Here is a 20,110-nt window from a genome sequence, read left to right on the forward strand (position 1 = left end):
TTATGTTAAGAGAAGTCAAGAACAGGATATAACCAACAGCTTCTTGGTCATTTCTGTTCAGAATACCGAGTAATGTCCATTGGGTTGTTTAGATTATCTTTACAAGAAGAATAGGTTGTATGGTATTCTGATTCATTTCTTGACAACTGACCAAAATAGTTGTGTAAGACAAGCTGACAAGAGAACAGTTGTTGTTGAAGATCTCACTGAGAATGGCTTTGATCTTAGCTATAGTAATTCTATGAAAAAAATGCAGGTAAGAAGCAAGTGAGCTTTGCATTGCATCATTTTAACAGACAGAGCTTATTTGCAGATTGCCTAATAAATCGTCTACACAGCACTTCTGTGTTGCCTAGGTGTGCAAATCTAAGAATTTATCTAGCCAGTTCAGTATAGGAAAACAAATACAAACATTTCTCTTGTATTTTTAAAAATTATTATTCTGAGAACTAAAATAATAAAAAGACAAGAAATAACAAGTGTTGGTGAGGATGTGGACAGAAAGGAAACCTTATGCATTGTTGGTGGGAATGTAAATTGGTGCAGCCACAGTGGAAGACGGTATAGATGTCCTCAAAAAATTAAAAATTGAAATACCATAAGATGAATGGATAAACAATATGTGCTATGTATATAATGGAATATTATGTATCCATAAAAGGGATGATATCTTGCTATTTGTGACAATATAAATGAACCTAGACGGTATAGTGCTAAGTGAAATAAATCAGACCGAGAAAGACAGATACTCTATGATTTCACTCCTATATGGAATCTAAAAAACAAAACAAATGAATAAACAAATAAAAAGCAGAATCAGACCTACAAATACAGAGAATAAATTGATGATTTCCAGAGGTAAGTGGGGTGGGAGGTTGGGCAAAAAGAGTGAAGGGGAGTAGGAGATACAGGCTTCCAGTTATGGAATGAATAAGTCACATGAATAAAGGGCACAGTATAGGGAATATGGTCAATAATAGTGTATAGCGTTGTATGGTGACGGGTGGTAGCTACAGTTGGGGTGAGCAAAGCATATAGAGAAGGTGAATCACTATACTGTACCCTAAAAATAATGTAGCATTGTGTTCAACTCAAATTAAAAAATTATTATAAAAGTTACTATTCTAGAACGCTTTTATAAATAGACTTGTATTGGATATAACTTTAAAAACTTATTTATTATGTATTATTTATTTATATTTATTATTTTGAATTAATGGGCATATATTAATTTTTGTGTGAAATATTACACAAGATTCTCACTTAGATAGTATTTACACAATGCCGAGTACAAGCTTGAAAGGTAATAGTCAACCTCTTCAGATATTCTCAAATATCCAGATGTTTGATATTGCGAGGGAACATATCTAGGTAATTTGTGGGTTTACTTTTAATCGGAATTTTTTGGTATTGTGCCTGAGAAAATATTTTTTAAACAGTGATAGGAAAACTGATATCTTGCCATGTGTTATGGCTGGACTGTGTACCCCCAAATTTCATATGTTAAATCCCTAGCCCCTAGTACCTGTATTATTGTGACTGTATTTGAAGACAGGACTTTAATAACAGAAGTGATTAAGTTGAAATGAGACCATGAGGGTAGGGCCTAATCCACCCTGACTGGGGCTAGTATAAGAGGAGGAGATTTGGACTCAGGTATGTGGGAGCACAGAGGAAAGACCATGTGAAGACACAGTGAGAAGGTGCTATCTGCTTGCAAGCCAGAGAGGCCTCAGAGGAAACAACCCTGCTGACATCTTGATCTTGCATTTCCAGCCTCCAGAACTGTGAGAAAATAAATTTCTGTTGTTTAAGCCACCCAGTCCGTGGTATTTTGTTGTGGTGGCCCTAGCAGATGAATGTACCATGATATAATGAAAAGTGAGTGTGTAGAAAGTTCAAGAGTTTATCAGTTTGCCTGCCAATCTGCTTATTTCCCTGCCAATGTCAACTTTCTATTTAGAAACTAATTTCTATGAGAGAATGAAAAGAGACTTAACATTATTTGAATTAAATAATTAACAAGATAAAAAAAATCATTAACAGGATACAGAACTTTTGTTAAAAGTAAGTATAATCTTCCCTCCCATTATGGGTTTAAAACACATCTCTGGCAACTTTGTGCATTCCCACTAAATAATATTTTGAGAATAATCTGTGATAATCCTGGAGGGATTACACAAAACTAAGTATTGTTCTGACTTTTAAGATGTATTTTGAAAATGTCTAAGAACAGCCATTGTTTATTACTATAAAAAGTGATGTCATTCATTGAAAAAAAGTCTCCAAGTGCATTTGGAGAATGTAATCCAGACAAGTTAAGACAGTGGCTTTAGTCATCTCAGAGAATCTTTACTCTCAAAAATAACTACAAATTAGAAAATGGCAGATGCTCAATAAATATTAATAACCCAAACAAGAACTCCTATTTTGCTCTTTGTGGGTGCAGTAGCATTGCTTTCCATGTTGTCATCCTTGCAGTGGAATACATATTTTCTGTTATACATCTAAATTTTAATTTGGCTCTTAGGAAAAACTATTATTATTGTAAGAGCAACTGGAGGACAAAAGGTATATTCAACTACTCATAGTAAATAATCAAACAATCGAGAAATAACAAGGAAAATGCCAAAACAAAGTTGCTGTTTTAGAGATGAATAATAGATGGTTTACAATTGCAATCAGCAACATACATATAAAACAGCACTTTAGGTGAGCTGTAAGAAATGGGTATGTTCTGGCCAAAGACATTCCAGTCAACTGCTATTCAGCTTATTTATTTAGCTGAATTCAAGAAAAGGACAGTTTTGCATAAGATTTAGGGATTTATACCAACAGACTCCTTTTCAGAACTGCTGATTATATGGATTGGTCTTTTAATCATGTATTTTAAGAAAGTAAGTATTACTGTAAGTCAAATATTTCCAATTAAGTTATTAGCTCTTGGGTGTAGCTATTATGTTTTTAGAGAATCCGTGAATTTTAAGGGGAACTTGGAAATGAGTTTTTAAAAACCCAGTAAGCAGAATCTGGATATGGGAGAGAAAAACATCCCCCTTGAGTGTCACAAAGTAGCAAGCAGAAAGCTTCAGAAATTCACAAAAAGGAGATACATGTAAATAATAAAGTCCTGTTAAAAATAAGAACCAAGAAAGGATTCTGAAAAGCAAGGGAATTCTGCAAAGGACTTCACAAAAATCAGGCAAGTTTCAAGAGGATGGTACAAAAGTAAGTCTTAAGCTGCCACTAAAGTGCTTAGCTCGCGGAATAAACCTATTTCATTTTCTTTCATTCAGCTCACAATTCTTTTTATAGGGTGTGAGGCAAAAGCAGAAAGCTATGGAAGGTCTTGGGAAACGAACAAATTGGGTTAAGTATGACTTTTAGGAAACCTAATCTGTTCCCATTAGATAAGATTTTTATGGTACTTGTCGCAAGTCGCACTAATCTGTGGATGAACTACTCCACCTTCACATTAGGGTGTTTGAGGGGTATAATGAATGAATGCAGAGAATTTCAAGGTGACTTCTTAGCCAGCCATGTCCAGTAAAACTTTCTGCAAAGATGATGGACTGTATCTTCTGTGCCTAGTATAGTAGCCACTTGTGGCTCTTGGGCACTTTAAAAGTGGATAGCGCCACTGATGAACTGAATTTTAAATTTTATTTAATTTTAATTCAAATTTAATTAGATTTATGTGGCCACTGGTGACTATATTGGACAATGCTGTTCAGGTCCTTTCTGTTCCTTTAACTGAAGACTTCAGGCATAATTTTACTACATATTCTTGGGTTTTCTGGGCTTTAATATTACCTAAGTCTTCTAGGTTCCCCTGGAGTAGTGTGATCATACAATTGTCCATACTGGGATACTTTGAGAAAGACAGGGAGTGACAGGGAGTGACAATGAACAATTATGATGAGACAAGAGGCATACTCTGGGATAGCCCAGGGCACAAAAGAAGGTTGGTCCCCTACTTATAGGGTTTGTTGCTTGAGGGTTCTGTTGAGAAGTAACCAAGTTTTACTTCACTTTTTTTTTTTTTTTTTTTTTGGCCAGGGGTGGGGGAGTGCCATTACAGATAAGATTTAAGTATCTTCTAGGGGTACACATTTTCATCAACCATGATTTGCTTTGCCATCACAAACATTTACCAAAATCTTTTATAACTGATTTCTGCTTTCCCAGTGATTCCCAAACATCAAGTAAAGCGATGTCTAATGATACTAAATGACCAACTAAAAATAGCAGTAAATAATCAGTCACGCTGATCTCTGAAATTAGACTAAGTATCTGAAGAGCTATATTGGGTTGGATATTTTATGTTTTCTTTTGGCTTTTTGGTAAGAGACAGAGAAAGCCAAAAAGACCAGAGGTATTTCTTTGCAAGAGAGTCACTCTGGGTTCCCTGACAGATTAAAATTCTCCCAAAGGGATCAAAACTAGGCAGGATGAGCACGCAGCAGTTTATTTAATCCAGAAGCTGGGTTTTGGAGGGAGTGGATCCTGGAAGTATAAATGTAAGTTACTTTGGGTACGCTTTTAGCTTTTGCCATTGGGAGAGAAAGCATACTAAGATCAGTGTTTAAACTGAATATCTATTTAAAGAGTATTTAGAGGCCCAAATTCCTTCCTTGCCTCGGCCTGGTGGATGGCTGCCATGTGTATTCTCACCAGAGAAGAAGGATGGGGTTTTAGTCTCTGGAGAGGTCTCTGAACTGCAGGCTACCAGGCACATACTCTAACCTTAAACCTAACTCTAACCTGAACCCTAGCCCTACCCATGACTCCTAAAAACTAATGCTAATCCTAACCCTAAACCTAACTCTAATTCGAACCCTAACCCTGCTCCTAACTCCTAACCCTAACCTTATGGGAGGTCTCAAAACTGCAGGATACCAGGCAAACAGCCTCACCATGGCCTTAACTCTAAACCTAACCCAGATCTGAAAAAAAAAAAAAAAAAAAAGGAAAAGAAGATGTGGTATATATATGCAATGGACTATTACTCCGCCATAAAAAGAATGAAATCTTGCCATTTGCCACGACGTGGACGGAGCAGGAGAATATTATGCAAAGCAAACTGATATGTCAGTCAGAAAAAGACAAATACCATATGATTTCACTCATTTGTGGAATTTAAGAGACAAAACAAATGAGCAAAGGAAAAACAAAGAGAGGCAAACCAAGAAACAGACTCTTAACTGTTGAGAACAAACTGATGGTTACCAGTAGGGAGAGGGTGGGCAGATTGGCTAAAGAGGCAATGGGGATTTAGGAGCGCACTTGGCTGTGATGAGCACCGGAGGTTGTATGGAAATGTTGAATCATTATACTGTACAGCTGAAACTAATACTTCACTGTACGTTGACTAACTGAAATTTAAATAAAAACTTAAAAAACAAAAGATCAGTGTTTGACATTATATTTCAGCAGGATAGGAGCAAGTCACTGCCTAGTACTTTACGTTTCCTCTTTTTTAGAACTCAACCTGTTTTGAAACAACCTAGTGGGATTTTTTTCCTTGACACAAGATACAGAACATGGATTGGAGCGTCAAGTCATAAAAATAATTTTAAAAATCCAGCTGGATCTATACACTAAATGTCCTGAAAGCCACAAATTCTTATGGTGAGCCAATTCTCATGGAATCTCTCTGGCATGGCCTGGCATTTCAAATCCTGCCGACCTTTTATATAACGCATTTTGTGTTGCGCACAGTAGAATTTTGTATTAAGAAAATATATTTCAGAATTTAATAGGCATGTGAATGAATAGGAACAGAGAAACTAATTATTTTAGGAGGTTTACCTGTAGGAAAAAGCACTTAGCAACATAGTCATTCACACAATCAGAGGTAGGTCTCGGACTCATTTTGTCAAAGGTTTTCCACCAACCTGATAGCTCGAATGACAGTTTTAAGCGGTGGGGTGAGGTCTTCTACTGATACGTCACACTGGCAGCCCTTTTCATCATATACATCATCAGTGCCAAGCGCTGTGTCAGCTGCAAGAGAAGATTACCAGTTAAACAATACCACCACCAGCAGTTTACAACATGTTTGCTGAATTTGTCTCACATAGGAATAGGGGGGAACTCACAGACTAAGCTTATAAACCGAGATATGTGTAAGGCCAGCCAATTGTTTTTCCCCATGTTATTCCTCCTCCTTTTCCTACAACCTCATTAATTTTATGTGATTTGAGATGAATACCTTTCTGAGCTGTTTTCCACGGGAAAGATGAAGCTGTTGACACACTGTCTTTCCAGTCGTGGTGATGGATTTGTGTTGATCCACCCATGCTCTTTTGCCCAGTTCTTTTGAAACTAACTGCCAGCATTCAAATAACAGCTGTTTGGAATTAGGGAAACAGTCTTTGGATACTTAACTAACTGGCCTGTAAATATAGAGCTTGAAGCCCATGTCATTGACCCCATTAGCCCCAGGCCCTGAACAAGTGTGTAAGCAGCTACTCCAAGAATACTGACTACTTATAGGTTACTGGAAACAGGTAGCTCAGAAGAGAGTTTGCTTAAGATAGTGCAGCCAAAGCTGAGAGATTTTCAGATTGGACAATCAAATCAGTTCTTAATAAATCGAGAAAATTAACTTTTGGGTTAATTGCAAAATTTGGAAAAGGGGGAAGGGTTATAATAAATACCAAATTAATAAAGACTTATAAAATTCATAAGGAATAAGCTCATACTATTGAAGCTTTGTTTTCAGCAACAAGATATTGAATACAAGTTAACATTTCTGGAATGGGGGATGGGTTAAATAAATATTGGTGTGTTTATACAATGGAATATTAGGAAGCTGTTAAAAATGATGTTTAAGACTAGGGACTGGGATAATGTCACAATTTATTATTTAAAAAAATCTATATATCTTAAAAAAATCTTTTTTAATGTTTATCTTTGAGAGAGAGAGAAAGAGAGAACAGGGGAGGGGCAGAGACAGAGGGAGACACAGAATCCAAAGCAAGCTCTAGGCTCCAAGCTGTAGGCATGGAGCCTGACAGGGGACTCAAACTCACAAACTGCGAGATCATGACCTGAGCCGAAGTCGGATGCTTAACCGACTAAGTCACCCAGGTGCCCCTAAAAAAAAAATCTATATATCTGGGATTAAGAATGATTTTATTCTTTTTGCTTGGCTATATACATATATATATATATATATATATATATATATATATATATATATATATATATTTATATAATGTTTATTTATTTTGAGAGAGACAGAGTGCATGAGCATAAGTGGGGAAGGGGCAGAGAGACAGACAGAGAAAATCCAAAGCAGGCTTTGCACTGTCAGCATGGAGCCCAATGTGGGGCTCAAACTCACAAACCATGAGATCATGACCTGAACCGAAATCAAGAGTCGGAAGCTTAACTGACTGAACCATCCAGGCACCCTACTTAGCTATTATTTTCTAAAATTTCTACAATGAACATGTATTACCTTGGTAGTAAAGTAAATAAAGTAATAAAAATACACTCATGAGAGATGAGTTATGTAGCCTCTAAATACTATTTCAGCCTCCTTAAATGTTAAGGTGCACTAAAGGATTAACACCGCTTTCTGTTGCCTTTGCTCTGCCCAGTGTTCATTTGCTAAGTCATGAAAAGGAGAGAATTTGCCGTGAGTTGTCTTGGTTGGGTTCAAAATCCCAAAAGGCTATTAGAAGTCCATTCACTGAAGCAGTGCTTATATTTGGACTGCAGCTGGTGCATCATTTAGACTATTTACTGTGTGGTTACTCAGTTTATTGTGTGCTGAGAGCAGAAGTAGTGGTATGGAAAGATATGTAAATGGGTCTTCATAACCCTTCTTCATGGTCCTTCTGGTCTTCCTGCCCTCAAGCCTAGTGAGAGGGTAAGACAGAGCTACCACTTCACGATAATGAAAATAATAGCAACCACTCATTGACATTTATGCCAGGCACTTAGGTGAAGCTTCTGCAACGATTAGTTTTCTCACTTATAGCAACTCTCCCAGTTGGTGGTGATATTATGCTTGGTTTTTAGAAGCCAAAATTGAGGCTTAGAGAAGGTAAGTATCTCACGTGAGGCCACAAAAGTGGTCAGTGGAGACAGTAAGTTGCGGAGCATGTGGTTAAAATCCAGTTCCGGAGTCTGTAAAGCCTTTGCGCTTTACATTGCATTACCCAGTGTCAGCATGGGTTCAGGGTTCCATAATGGGTTCAGGAGTGGCGTGCAACATGCCAGGAGAGAGCAGGGGAGAGAGATCATCGCAAGCCTCATCGGTGCAGCATATCCCTGGGGGCTATGTTCTCAACTTCTCTCTAGAAGAGTTTGCTACAGTTTATTTTTTAAATTATTATTAGTTTTTTTAAATTTAATTTTTTACTTTTTAAAATTTACATCCAAATTAGTTAGCATATAGTGAAACAATGATTTCAGGAGTAGATTCCTTAATGCCCCTTACCCATTTAGCCCATCCCTATATTTAATTATTTTTGAGAGAGACAGCATGAGTGGGGGAGAGACAAAGAGAGGAGGTCAGAGGATGCAAAGTGGACTCTGAGCTGATAGCTACAAGCCCAATGCGGGGCTTAAACCCAGGAACCGCGAGATCGTGACCTGAGCGAAAGTCAGTCGCTCAACCGACTGAGCCCCCCAGGTGCCCCAGTTCATGACAGTTTAAATGAGAGTATTGACCCAGTCTGACACTTGGTTCTAACTCAGTGATGAGCTTGAGGGTAGCTGGCCCATTTCGCTTGATTGACCACCTACACAACACAGCCCTTTCAGTGCACAACATGCCCAAGGTTAGATGACATTCTTGCAGGAACTGTTTGCGATTTCTTCCTCCGATTTGATCCTAACCTGTTTTTAGTTGGTGGAGTGGGCTGAATAGTATTGCCCTAAAGTTCATATGCACTTGGAACATTAGAATATGGCCTTATTTGGAATAAGGGTCTTTGCAGATGTAATTAAGGTAAGGTTGAAGAAGAGGTCATACTGGGTTAGGGTGGGCCCTAAATCCAGTGAAAATGTCCTTATAAGGTAGAAAAGGAGAAGATACAGGAACAAAGAAAAGATGGAAGTGGAGACTGGAATAGTGCACTTAGAAGTCAAGAACACCAAGAATTCTGGGCAACCACAAAACAGAGAGGCATGGGATGGTTTCTCCCTCAGAGTCTCCAGAAGGAACCAACCCTGGTGCTGCCCTGATTTCTTGAACCGTGAGAGAAGAAATTTCTGTTGTTTCAAGCCATCCAGTGTGTGGTAATTTGTTATGGCATCCCTAGGAAACTAACACAGTGGGGAAAACTTTTCTTCATGGTTTCTAAATCTTCACTCAAGGACAATAATGATGATGATAATAACTGTAATAAGCGTTTTTTAGGGAAATCTAATTATGTGCCAAGAAATTTAATAAATTGCTTCAAATCCCACAAGAGGTATGGATAATAATATTTTATTGTTATATTTAACATATTAAAATGAAATATAAGCATATATTTAATACAATATGTGTCATATTATATTAAATAATGCCCTATTTTACAGACTATGAAAGTGAGGCACAGAAAGCTGAGAAGCTTGCCCATGGACAAATGAAGAGTAAGTGACAGAACCAGAATTTAAATGTGGGCAGTTGGGTTTTGGAGCTGCACTATTAATTAAATATTTCCTAACCCTGAGACTCATTTCTGACTCCTTCAAGATTTGTCTTTCTTGTCTCTCGTCATCTGGACTCCCTTCTCTTGCATTATATTTTCATCCACATGGCTGTGTGCACCTGGCTCTCATGGTCTCAGCTGAAGTGATCCCATAACACTGAGAGAGAACTGTATTCAGAGGAGTGTGATTTCCATGGCCAAGTGCCGAAGGAGACCTACAAATAGGTCCCATGGAGGCTGGATGGTCATTGGGTGCTATTATGGAACACTTTGAGATGTCCAGATGTTAGCTCCCTTCAAGAAATATCAAATAATGCACTTAATCGGGATCCTCAGGACTGAATTCACAAAAGTATTTTACACTGTCCTTCAAAAAAGGAATATGTGACTGCTTTCCTCATCTGAACTCTAATGAGAGGTACTTCTAACATGGTCCCACTTCATATCTCAGAAAGCTGGGGGAACACTGGAGAGGCTACAAGGAAGGCAGATCCTGCGATGCCTGTGCCAATGGCTTATCTGCTTGAAAATTCCATGTAACCAACCATAACACAATGATGTATGTCCAAAACAAATAGCATAAAATACTAGGTCCTTTAATTATGAGGTTAGTGGAAAACTTTATCAGCAGGTGTGTACTGTTACAATAGGCACAAAAGGTAAAGATAATGAAACTATAATGTTCTCACTGATTGTGAATGAAACTGGAAACATCCCAAATGATTACGAGACAGTTTCCATCCAGCTTAACTCTGCTTCACCTCGCCCCTGTCCTGTACCCCAATAAGAGCTTTAGTTTAGCCATACTGCTTACATTTAGCTTTAGTTTAGCCATACTTTAGTTTTAGCCATACAGGCGGGGCAGAAGATGGGAGTCAGTCACCAACTGCATCATATCCAAATGCACCTTACTGTGGAATATTATACCACTAATAACTTGATTGTTCAAGGCATAAATTAAATTCTCAGTCTTTAAAGAGATATTTTTTGTAGGTTAGGTCAGAGCAAATGAATAGGAAATATATCTTTGCTGGCATGTACTGAAGCAAGGGCTGAGTTAGGAATTTTTTCTCCTTATTTCAAAGCCACAAAAATGGGGAAAATGCTGTCTTTCTCCTTCATAACTATCTTGAGATGTCCATTTTCTTTCCCGTGAGGTTAATAGCACATTAAATGTCTTTCACATGATTCCTAGAGGCTTAAGACGTTTAGTGAATTTTAAGGCACCTAGATGGGGCTACATTTTCAGCCAAGCCTGGCTGTCTGCTCTCCAATCATATCTGGCTCTCTTCCCTTGCATTTTGGGAGATGTGGGTTATGGGTACATAAGCTCATGTGAGCATCAGTCTGCACAACACCTAATCACAGAAAGCAAGATGCCAATAGAGTGAGATGCTCCCTGGAAGTCCCACTCCCTGTGGGCAATCCTCCCAGGTGTGGGGAACCTGACCCAGTGGAAGATCTGTGCCTAGAGATAAAAGAAATTTAAAGTACAACCCTTTATCTCTCCCAACCCTCTCCTGTTTCCTATTAATTAGCAGTATTCAAAATTTGCTTTCAAATACTTTGTTCCCTACATTTTGGAAAATCTATTTCACAGTGTTTGGAAAAGATCATGTAAACCTTAGGTGATGAAGAGAGAGGACGTAAAGCATATTCTGAAACTTCTGCTATATCCCAAGACTGTTTTTCTGTTCCCACTATGAAATTCTGCCATCAAGATGTAGGTAGTTGTGAAAAAAGGAGAAGTAGTTTCTAGTCACCTCCGCTTGGTCACCTCCGCTTACAGATTAGATTTATTTCTACATTTCTTAGTGAAATGATTACAATGGTTTTCTACCTTGCCTGTATGTAAGAATCAGCTGGGGAGTATTAAAAAACAAACAAAAAACCCTTAATACCCAGAACATCCTCAGGACTAATAACATGAGGAAACTGAGGGCTGGGATCCAGGACAAAAAATGACATTCCGTGGTTTCCTCTCCGCCAGAGCTTAGGAGTGTGTTTGACTAGTCTGCCATTGGATTTGGGCTAATTCTCCATGTTTTCCCCGATACCGCTAGTATATTTTTCATGGGAACAATTTGAGACAATACAGGTGCTTCAACAGAAAGAGGAAATGATTGCCAGAAAACAATTTTAAAAACATCCCTTGGCAAATTGGTGATATAGGAGCTAGCTTTCAGCTTTTTACACAGCTAAAGGCTTCAGTTTTCAGAATCTCAGTTCGTGCTTCTATCACTCAGCCATCTGAAACCCCACTCTTTACAGGCCTTGCCTTGGCATTGTTCTCTTAGAAAGGAATCACCACTGTTTTTACACACAAGAGGCTTACATGCTCATCATTCAAAATAAAATCAAATTGTCAAAATGTAGCAGAAAATATTTGTTTTGTCTGTAGAGGAATGATAATGTCCTGATGTTTGGGTCAGTAGAAGAAATTATAAAGGACGCAGCTGACAGCTTTGATCATGAAGACGGAAAATGTTACTACCTGAAATAACTAAATTACAGTGCAAAGAAAAATGCTTGATTAGGAAAACAATGGAAAGATATAAAAAGGCTTAATATTTGTAATGCATAAAGAGCTTATTTGAAGGGATCAAAATTCAAAATGTAAATGTATAAATAAGCCTGTCAGGAGAGACCACTAGTATCAAAAAATGACAGAAAACTATTCAACCTAACTAGAAATAAAATAAATATAAATTAAAGCTATGTGAATGTATGGGTTTACACCAACTTAATTAGCAAAAAAAATAATGACTAATACTAATAATACTGAGGTGAATCTGGTGACTCTGACATTGCTAGTGACCATGTAAATTGGAACAAAATTTTATAATCAGCAATCTTATAATTTTACACCAGAGACATCTTCTTTGGAAATAATTCCAAAAAAGAAAATAAAGACAGCTTAGTACAATAATGTTTACAGCATTATTGTCCATTGTAGGGAAATAGTTATAGAAATTTCAATGTCCCAAAGTAGGAAACTGTCAGTTATGGTAAATTACAGTATTTGACCATGATGCTGTACTACACAGCTACAAAAAAGATAATTATGAGTAGTATAGTATAATATTAAAGTATGTATTTTTAAATGTTCAGTAAAATTAAAATATGAAACTAAATAGTCATGTTGATTATAACTATGTACAGTGATACATAAAAAGAAAACCAATGGAAACAGAATATATATAAAAATAAAATTGGCTGTACTGAGAATGAAATTGTAAATAATTTGTATTACTTTTAAAATTCTGTAAGGAAGGGTGCCTGGGTGGCTCAGTCAGTTAAGCATCTGACTTTGGCTCAGGTCATGATCTCATGGTTTCTGAGTTCCAACCCCATGTCAGGCTCTGTGCTGATAACTCAGAGCCTGGAGCTTGCTTCAGATTCTGTGTCTCCCTCTGTCTCTCCACCCCACCCCCGCCTGTGCTCTCTCTCTGTCTCTCTCCCTCTCTCTCTCAAAAAGTAAATAAACATTAAAAAAATAAAATAAAATTCCATAAGGAATTTAAAGATATTTTTCTATCACAAAAATATTAGAGTGGAGTATTTGAAAAATAGAAAAACAATGAGAGTGAAGAAAAAAAATCTTCCCAAGTTCCAGAGCTTAAAGGAAACAATTATTATAATGTAATTATTACAGTAAAATTGAGGAGGATGGAAATTCACAATACATTTTTATTTTGGGAATTTAAATGAAGCCTATTATAAATTCTATTCCATTATGCTATGGGGAGCATACATTAAAGTGGCCACTGTTAATGGCGGTGATAACTAATTTATTACATTCTGTTATGATTTATAATTTATTTTCCAAGCATTCCTTCCTTCTGTGGCTGTTGTGTTTCAATTACCTTTCCCCACGATCATTTTCCAACACCTTAAATATCATCCTAAAATTAGAGATTCCATTTTCGTCATGTGTTAGTCCAAAGGCAATTCCTTTAATCCAGTTAGAGTTTAGAATAGCTGCTTGGGCCCTGCTGTAGTAGTGCGATTTCATTTCACTATGTCCTTGGCCAGGGCTTTTTTCTTGTTGAGTTAGATGCTGCTATGTCATCAACAAGATGTACTGGGTTCTCAAGGTACTAATAAGGAACCTAGAAAAATACTCCAGTTAATAGATATTTTGTTCTAGATGTTTTTCTTTTCAAATACTTTTTTTAATACTTTTTTAAAATGTTTGTTTATTTTTGAGAGAGAGAGAGAGACAGAGTGTGAATGGGGGAGGGGCAGAAAGAGAGGGAGACACAGAATCCGAAGCAGGCTCCAGGCTCTGAGCTGTCAGCACAGAGCCTGACGTGGGACTTGAACCCACAAACCATGAGATCATGACCTGAGCCGAAGTCAGCCGCTTAACCGACTGAGCCACCCAGGTGCTCCTTTTCCAATACTTTTTAAAACTTGTTCTTCTCCCATTATAACAATAATACATGCTCACTGTAGAAACTTTGAATTTTATTTTATTATTTAAAAAAAATTTTAATGTGTATATATTTTTGAGAGAGAGAGTGTGCAAGTGGGGAAGGCCCAGAGAGAGAGGGAGACACAATCCAAAGCAGGCTCCAGGCTCTGAGCTGTCGGCACAGAGCCCGACCTGGGGCTTGAACTCGATCATGACCTGAGCTGCAGTTGGACGCTTAACTGACTGAGCCACCCAGGCGCCTCTAAAACTTTTAAGTTTAAATTAAATAATAAAGAATGAGAATAATTTGTTTATAGTTTTAACACTCTGAGGCAGATCCTATTAAATTTTGGCCTATTCCCTTCCACTCCCTTTTCCTCTGCATTATCTGCTATTTAATGTCAAAGTCAATTTTTCAACACAGATTGCAAGTTGGACATCTCTGGGTGCCGTGTGAGGGAACTTTATTCGTATAGCTCAGCTTCATTCAACCTCACCTCATTATACATAGCCTTTCCATCCCAACCTCCAGCTGCACCAGACTACCAAAGGTTTCTCCAGGTGCTGTTTAGGCGTCAGTTAACTTTGGATACTCTCCCCAAGGGTAGTGTCGACACACCCCTATCCATTCTCCTCCCTGTTTGTTTTGTTTTGTTTTGTTTTTTTTGGCTGGCAATCTCTGGGTGCTAAATTTTCAATCAATAGATTATATTATGTGCAGGGCACCGCAAAAACAAGGCACCCTCCTCCCCGTGGGGACAGCATCAGAATATTCAGAAAAAAATTTACATTTTAGCACGCATAAAAGTTTTGCACCATTTTGAAAACTAGAATTTTATCTTGATGCTTAGCAATGACTGATATTTTGAGTTATCCAAAACAGAGAGGGTGAGCTATAGAGGGAAGCATGACAAAGTTTAGAGCCTCGGATCCAGCTCTGCAATTATAAGCCCTTCGAGAGTTAACCACCTCCGTGAAAGGCAGCCTGATGCCCGACACTGACTCAGCCGTCTTCCTCCACTGTGAGCACATAGCTCTCTGACAGTTGTTACAAAGTATGATGCTTGATTGTTTGCAAGCCCCTTTCCTTGCTAGACATGAACTCTGTGAGGGCAGGGGCCATGTCTTTAAATTTTTGTGTCTATCTACCATGTATCTTCTCATTCATGTGCCTTCTGCCCCTAAAACACTGCATGGTTGAGAGAACACACTCAATGAATGTTTGGCTCATGAGTGATGAAGCATTTCCCCTAGGCTCCGTGACAGTAGTCCCTGTTCAATAATGTCTGGATTTAGGATTTTAAAATTTGGTGGTTGGGTAGATGACGTTTCACTGTGTTCTTGTTTACTGGGTGGATCACCTCCCCAAGTTGAGAGACAAGTGTCTTCACTGAAGAAGTTGTCAGCTGAGCAGTCAGGATGGCCCTAGTCTCTCAACTTTGTGTTCAGAGATGGATGAATTCAGAGCCTTTGCCTTGAGCACTCTGTGGCCTGGAGGGCCCTTTATTTTAGTAATGATAGCTGTAATTAATTTAGCCCTTCTATGTGAGGTGGTTTACAGTACAAACTGTAATTTAAAATATAAGACTGCCAGTTTGGAAATGCTATGCTCATTTTACAGATGAAGAAACTGTAGCTGAACAAGGTTAAATAACTGCCTAAGATAGAGGCTTATTAAGGGCAGAGCAATAAAATTGAGATCATGTCTGTCTGTGTGCAAGTCTCCAATGGCTCCCCATTTTTTCCAGAGTAAAAGCCTGTCTTTTCTAGGGCTACAAGGCCCTGTATGTCTGTCTCTCCTCCATTTCCTTTCTGATATCATTTCCCATCATTTTCCCCCTGGCTCTTTTCCCTCTAGGCTTCTCTTCTCTCTCACAGGCCTCCTAGTTGCTCCTTAAAGGAGCCTGCACCTCTTCTTAGGTCTATCTTTGAGGAATTGTCTCCAGAAAACCTGGAGCCTCTTTAGCTGCTTTGGGTCTCTGCTCAGTATCAGTTCTTTAGGAGAACTACCTGAACCACCCTCTGTAAGTACATACCTCCCTACTCCACCAATCTGTGTGTCTCCTTACCTTTCGCTCCTTTTTGCTTTTTCTACAGCACTCACGTTAATATATGATTTACTTGTTGGTGTTTATTATTTCTTTTCCCTACTAGAATGTAAAATCTACAAAGGCCAGTATCTTGTTCTCTGATGTATCTCACTCACCTTGAGGAGCAGTGTGTTAATATTTAATAAGAGAACCATCAGGGTAAGGGAAGTCCCTTCTACTCTAGGATCTATCTTACTGGTTACAAAGTATAATTTACTAACTAACTTCTGGATTTTGGCCACCTTGTTGTTTTCTCTTGTACTGTAGTGTGTGTGTGTGTGTGTGTGTGTGATTTTTCATGACTAGGTATACTCTGAGATCCTACTGTAAAAAAAAATCTAATTTTTCCTCATAATGCTTAATTTTTACAGGATTTTAAAATAGGGTTTTCTAGGCCATATATGAAACACTCACAGCTAACGTCATACTCAATGGTGAGAAACAGTTTTTCTTTAAGATCAGCAATAAGACAAGGGTATCCACTCATACCATTTTTTAAAATCTATTTATGTACTGGAAGTCCTAGCCACAGCATTCAGACAAGAAAAGAAACTTGCACCAAAAATAATAAAATACCTAGGAATAAACTTAACCAAGGAGGTGAAAGACCTGTAATCTGGAGACTGTAAAACCGATGAAAGAAATTGAAGAGGATGCAAAGAAATGGAAAAGGATTCCATGCTCCTGGATAGGAAGGACAAATATTGTTAAAATGTCAATACTACCCAAAGCAATCTACAGATTTAATGCAATCTCTATCAAAATACCAACAGAAATCACTAAGTTGTACATCTGAAACTGATGTAACATTGTGTGTCAAGTATACTTTAATTAAAAAAAAGAAAAGAAAATAGGATTTTCCTCCAGTGGTCCATGAAAATATTTAAGAAGCAAAATAAATTTCAAGTAAATGAATGAATAACTTCTATAGTAGAACCTGGGGAATATCTGTTGAGTGAATGTCACACACTATACTTTTATTTTTAGGTGAAATGCAACTTGTAGGTCCACTTTAAATTTTGGGTCTGTAAGTTTATGATTAGTAAATAATAGAAAAAAAATTTAATATCAGTACAATAAGCAAGAGGGATTTCTCTCTAGCTATCTATATCATCCATGTTGATATAATAATAAAGGCAATCCAGATTTATTATTCCCTTCAGGAACAATGCAACATTAATGAAAATGTAATTATATTAGAGTGAGATACAGCATAACTTCATATAGTCACTTTTGCATATTCACACCTTTGTGCTTTTCCAAATGTGACATTTATTCCAGTATCTTATATTGCTAATATTGTAGGGACAAATCGTGAAATTTCAGTCATGTGGCCATTGTTCACTCAGTTCTGAATTTTAGGAGATTTGGAGTAAGTAACTTAAAAATGAGTTCTCATTAAGAATTTGGAAATCATCTTACTGAATTCCCATTGAAATAAAAAATAATTTTATAAAGAAACTTTTCTTGCATCTGTGAACATATTCCCATTAATTTTTTTCTAGATTGGAGAATTACAATGCTATATCATATTTGAAAAAAATTCTGAAAAACCAAAAATTTATTTTTACTGAAAAAAAATCCAAGTACACTCATCTGTGACATAAACTGATTTCAAAGTAATATATCCTCTTGAATTTTTAAGGTGATGTTCTAGTGAAAGATATAACTTTAATATTTTGACCAAGTAATTGAATTTTCCTGTGTATTTTTTTTTAACCAAAGTAGATACAATTTATATAGCAAATCTTGCTAGCACAAATGAAGATTACATAATTTAGCTGTGCTCGCTGTGTATTGTACTTTATTATTATTATTATTATTATTATTATTTTTGGTGCTATGACATTCTTGACAGGGAACAGAAAATTTGGGACCCAGAATAGTCCTAGTACCCACAACAGAAGTGACGAGGTACATTCAAATCCACTATCAGAGGAAGTGCAGCTTACTTTTCTTCCCCCCTAAAGACAGTTATATCTATAGTATCCTGTGAATATCACATTCTGACAATATGGCCTATATGCTTTTAAAACCCCTTCAGCTCCATGGAAGATTTTCATAAAAAAAGAAAATACAGTTAACCTTTGACTGCACTTGACTACTTTGTTATTGGCATGGCCTAGCAGTGGTTTCCAATTTTTTTGATTTCCAGCCACAGTAAGAAATACACATACTAGTGTGATCCAGCCCATGTGTGCACACGCACGTGCACACACACAAACTTAAGATGGAAATTCCTTTCAGGGTTAAGATGGTAGATTGAACATACACATTTAATCTTGATCCCTCAAAAACCCACTAAAACTATAGTGATGAGATTATTTTTAAAAAGACATAAGCCCATAAAAGGAACAGAAGAGGAGGCAGCAACGACATAATTTTGGAAGTGGGAAAGCAGATGGACAAGTTAGGTAACTGACTAGCTGATACCAGAGAGAAAACCCTATGCCAACATTGGGAAAAGCTGAGGAATAACAAAATTTACACTTCAGAAAACTCAAAAGGCTCAGGAATTGGCAGCACTAGGTATCTCTGGGGATAACTAAGACAAGGCAGGCTGTGTGCAATCTGTCCCACAACCTTGGGTGTATGCTCCTCTCCTTTTCCAGCAGAAGACTGAATGGAAGCCTTTGGACAAGGGGTCATCAGGCACAGTCGAAGGAGGGGTATTATACCCCAGACAAGGCTATCAAGTGACCATAAACAGCCTGAACATTGAAAACCCACTGGTACCCTGTCACCATCATAACACTGGCAGCTGGACCTTTGCTCTCCAGGTAGCAGTTTGGATGGGTACTCTCTGAAGAATGTGATCAGCCCAAGAAAAAAGAGCTAAAGGTATTGACACTGGAAATTCCCCAAGAAATGGCAACCCCAGGTCAATGCATGGTGAGGATCAAAGGTGATCAGTCCCAATCACATGCTCAGAAATTCCAGTCACCTTCGTCATCTTCCACCCTTCATTATGAAAAGACATGCAAGGTTTACCAAATATCTGAGGAAAATTTCCCAAAGATAAACACCAAAATCAACTAGAAGGAGACTAAGAAAAAGAAAATTTCAAAACACTGTCATTAATATCTTTACAGAGATAAGGTAAGAGAGTATATCTATGAAACAAACATGGAAGCTAAAATAAAGGGACACAGTAAACAGCAACATCAACAGAAAAACTTAGCAATGATAGCAGAAATAAAAATCTCAGTAAGAGGTTGGAACATAAACCCTAGAATTGGCCAAAGCTTCTAGAAAGTACAGCAAAATCATAAAGAGGTGGAAAAGTGAGAGGAAAGAAAAAAATCAGAAGGCCAGTCCACAGGCACAGCTCATGGATTTCTGTAAGAGACAACAGAGAAAATGAAGAGAGATCATTAAAAACAAAGAAACAAACAGAAGATTATGAATTATCAGTTTGAAATAACTCCTTGAGTGGAGTTACTCCTACTACAGTGGATAAAAATGTATCCATACCAAAAAACATCATAATGAAAATTCAGAACACAGGGGACAGACAACACGGGGGACAAAAAGTGGATTCTACAAGCTACCGAAGACAAAAACAACTCACTGCTGGTCACATACAACAATCAGAATGGCTTTGGACCTAACAATACTGAAAAGAAGCACACAGGGGTGCAATGTTTTCAAAATTCTGAAGGGAAATTATTTCCAGCCTAAAATTCGATACCAAGCAAACTATCAAGTAGCATGGGGATTTAAAAAAAAAAAAAAAAAAAAAAAGCCATTTCAGACATGGAGAGTCACTTTTTTTTTTTTTTTGCTTTCCTTGCATTCTTTCTCAAGAATGTACTGTTTGATGTACCTCATCAAAATAGGAAAGTAAACCAAGAGAGAGGAGGACCCAAGCACAGGAGACACAACAGGAATCACAGAATGATGGTGAGGGAAAACTTCTGTGTGATCACAGTGTGCCAGGTGAAGGT

At 37.6% G+C, this 20,110-nt stretch overlaps 1 protein-coding gene across 4 annotated transcripts in view; it reads right to left on the bottom strand.

Moving 5' to 3' along the window:
• The window catches only part of KCNQ5 (potassium voltage-gated channel subfamily Q member 5), a 518,932-nt gene that overhangs the window by 21,160 nt on the left and 477,662 nt on the right, over positions 1–20,110 (bottom strand). For all 4 annotated transcript variants that reach the window (XM_019417732.2, XM_019417734.2, XM_019417733.2 and 1 more), the window contains one exon: positions 5,898–6,006. In XM_019417732.2, the coding sequence (XP_019273277.2) occupies positions 5,898–6,006 (109 nt within the window). The remainder of the gene's footprint in view (positions 1–5,897; positions 6,007–20,110) is intronic.

The sequence above is a fragment of the Panthera pardus genome, unplaced genomic scaffold, assembly GCF_024362965.1.
Source record: "Panthera pardus isolate Hobbes unplaced genomic scaffold, ASM2436296v1 HiC_scaffold_17, whole genome shotgun sequence".
Lineage (NCBI taxonomy): Eukaryota > Metazoa > Chordata > Mammalia > Carnivora > Felidae > Panthera > Panthera pardus.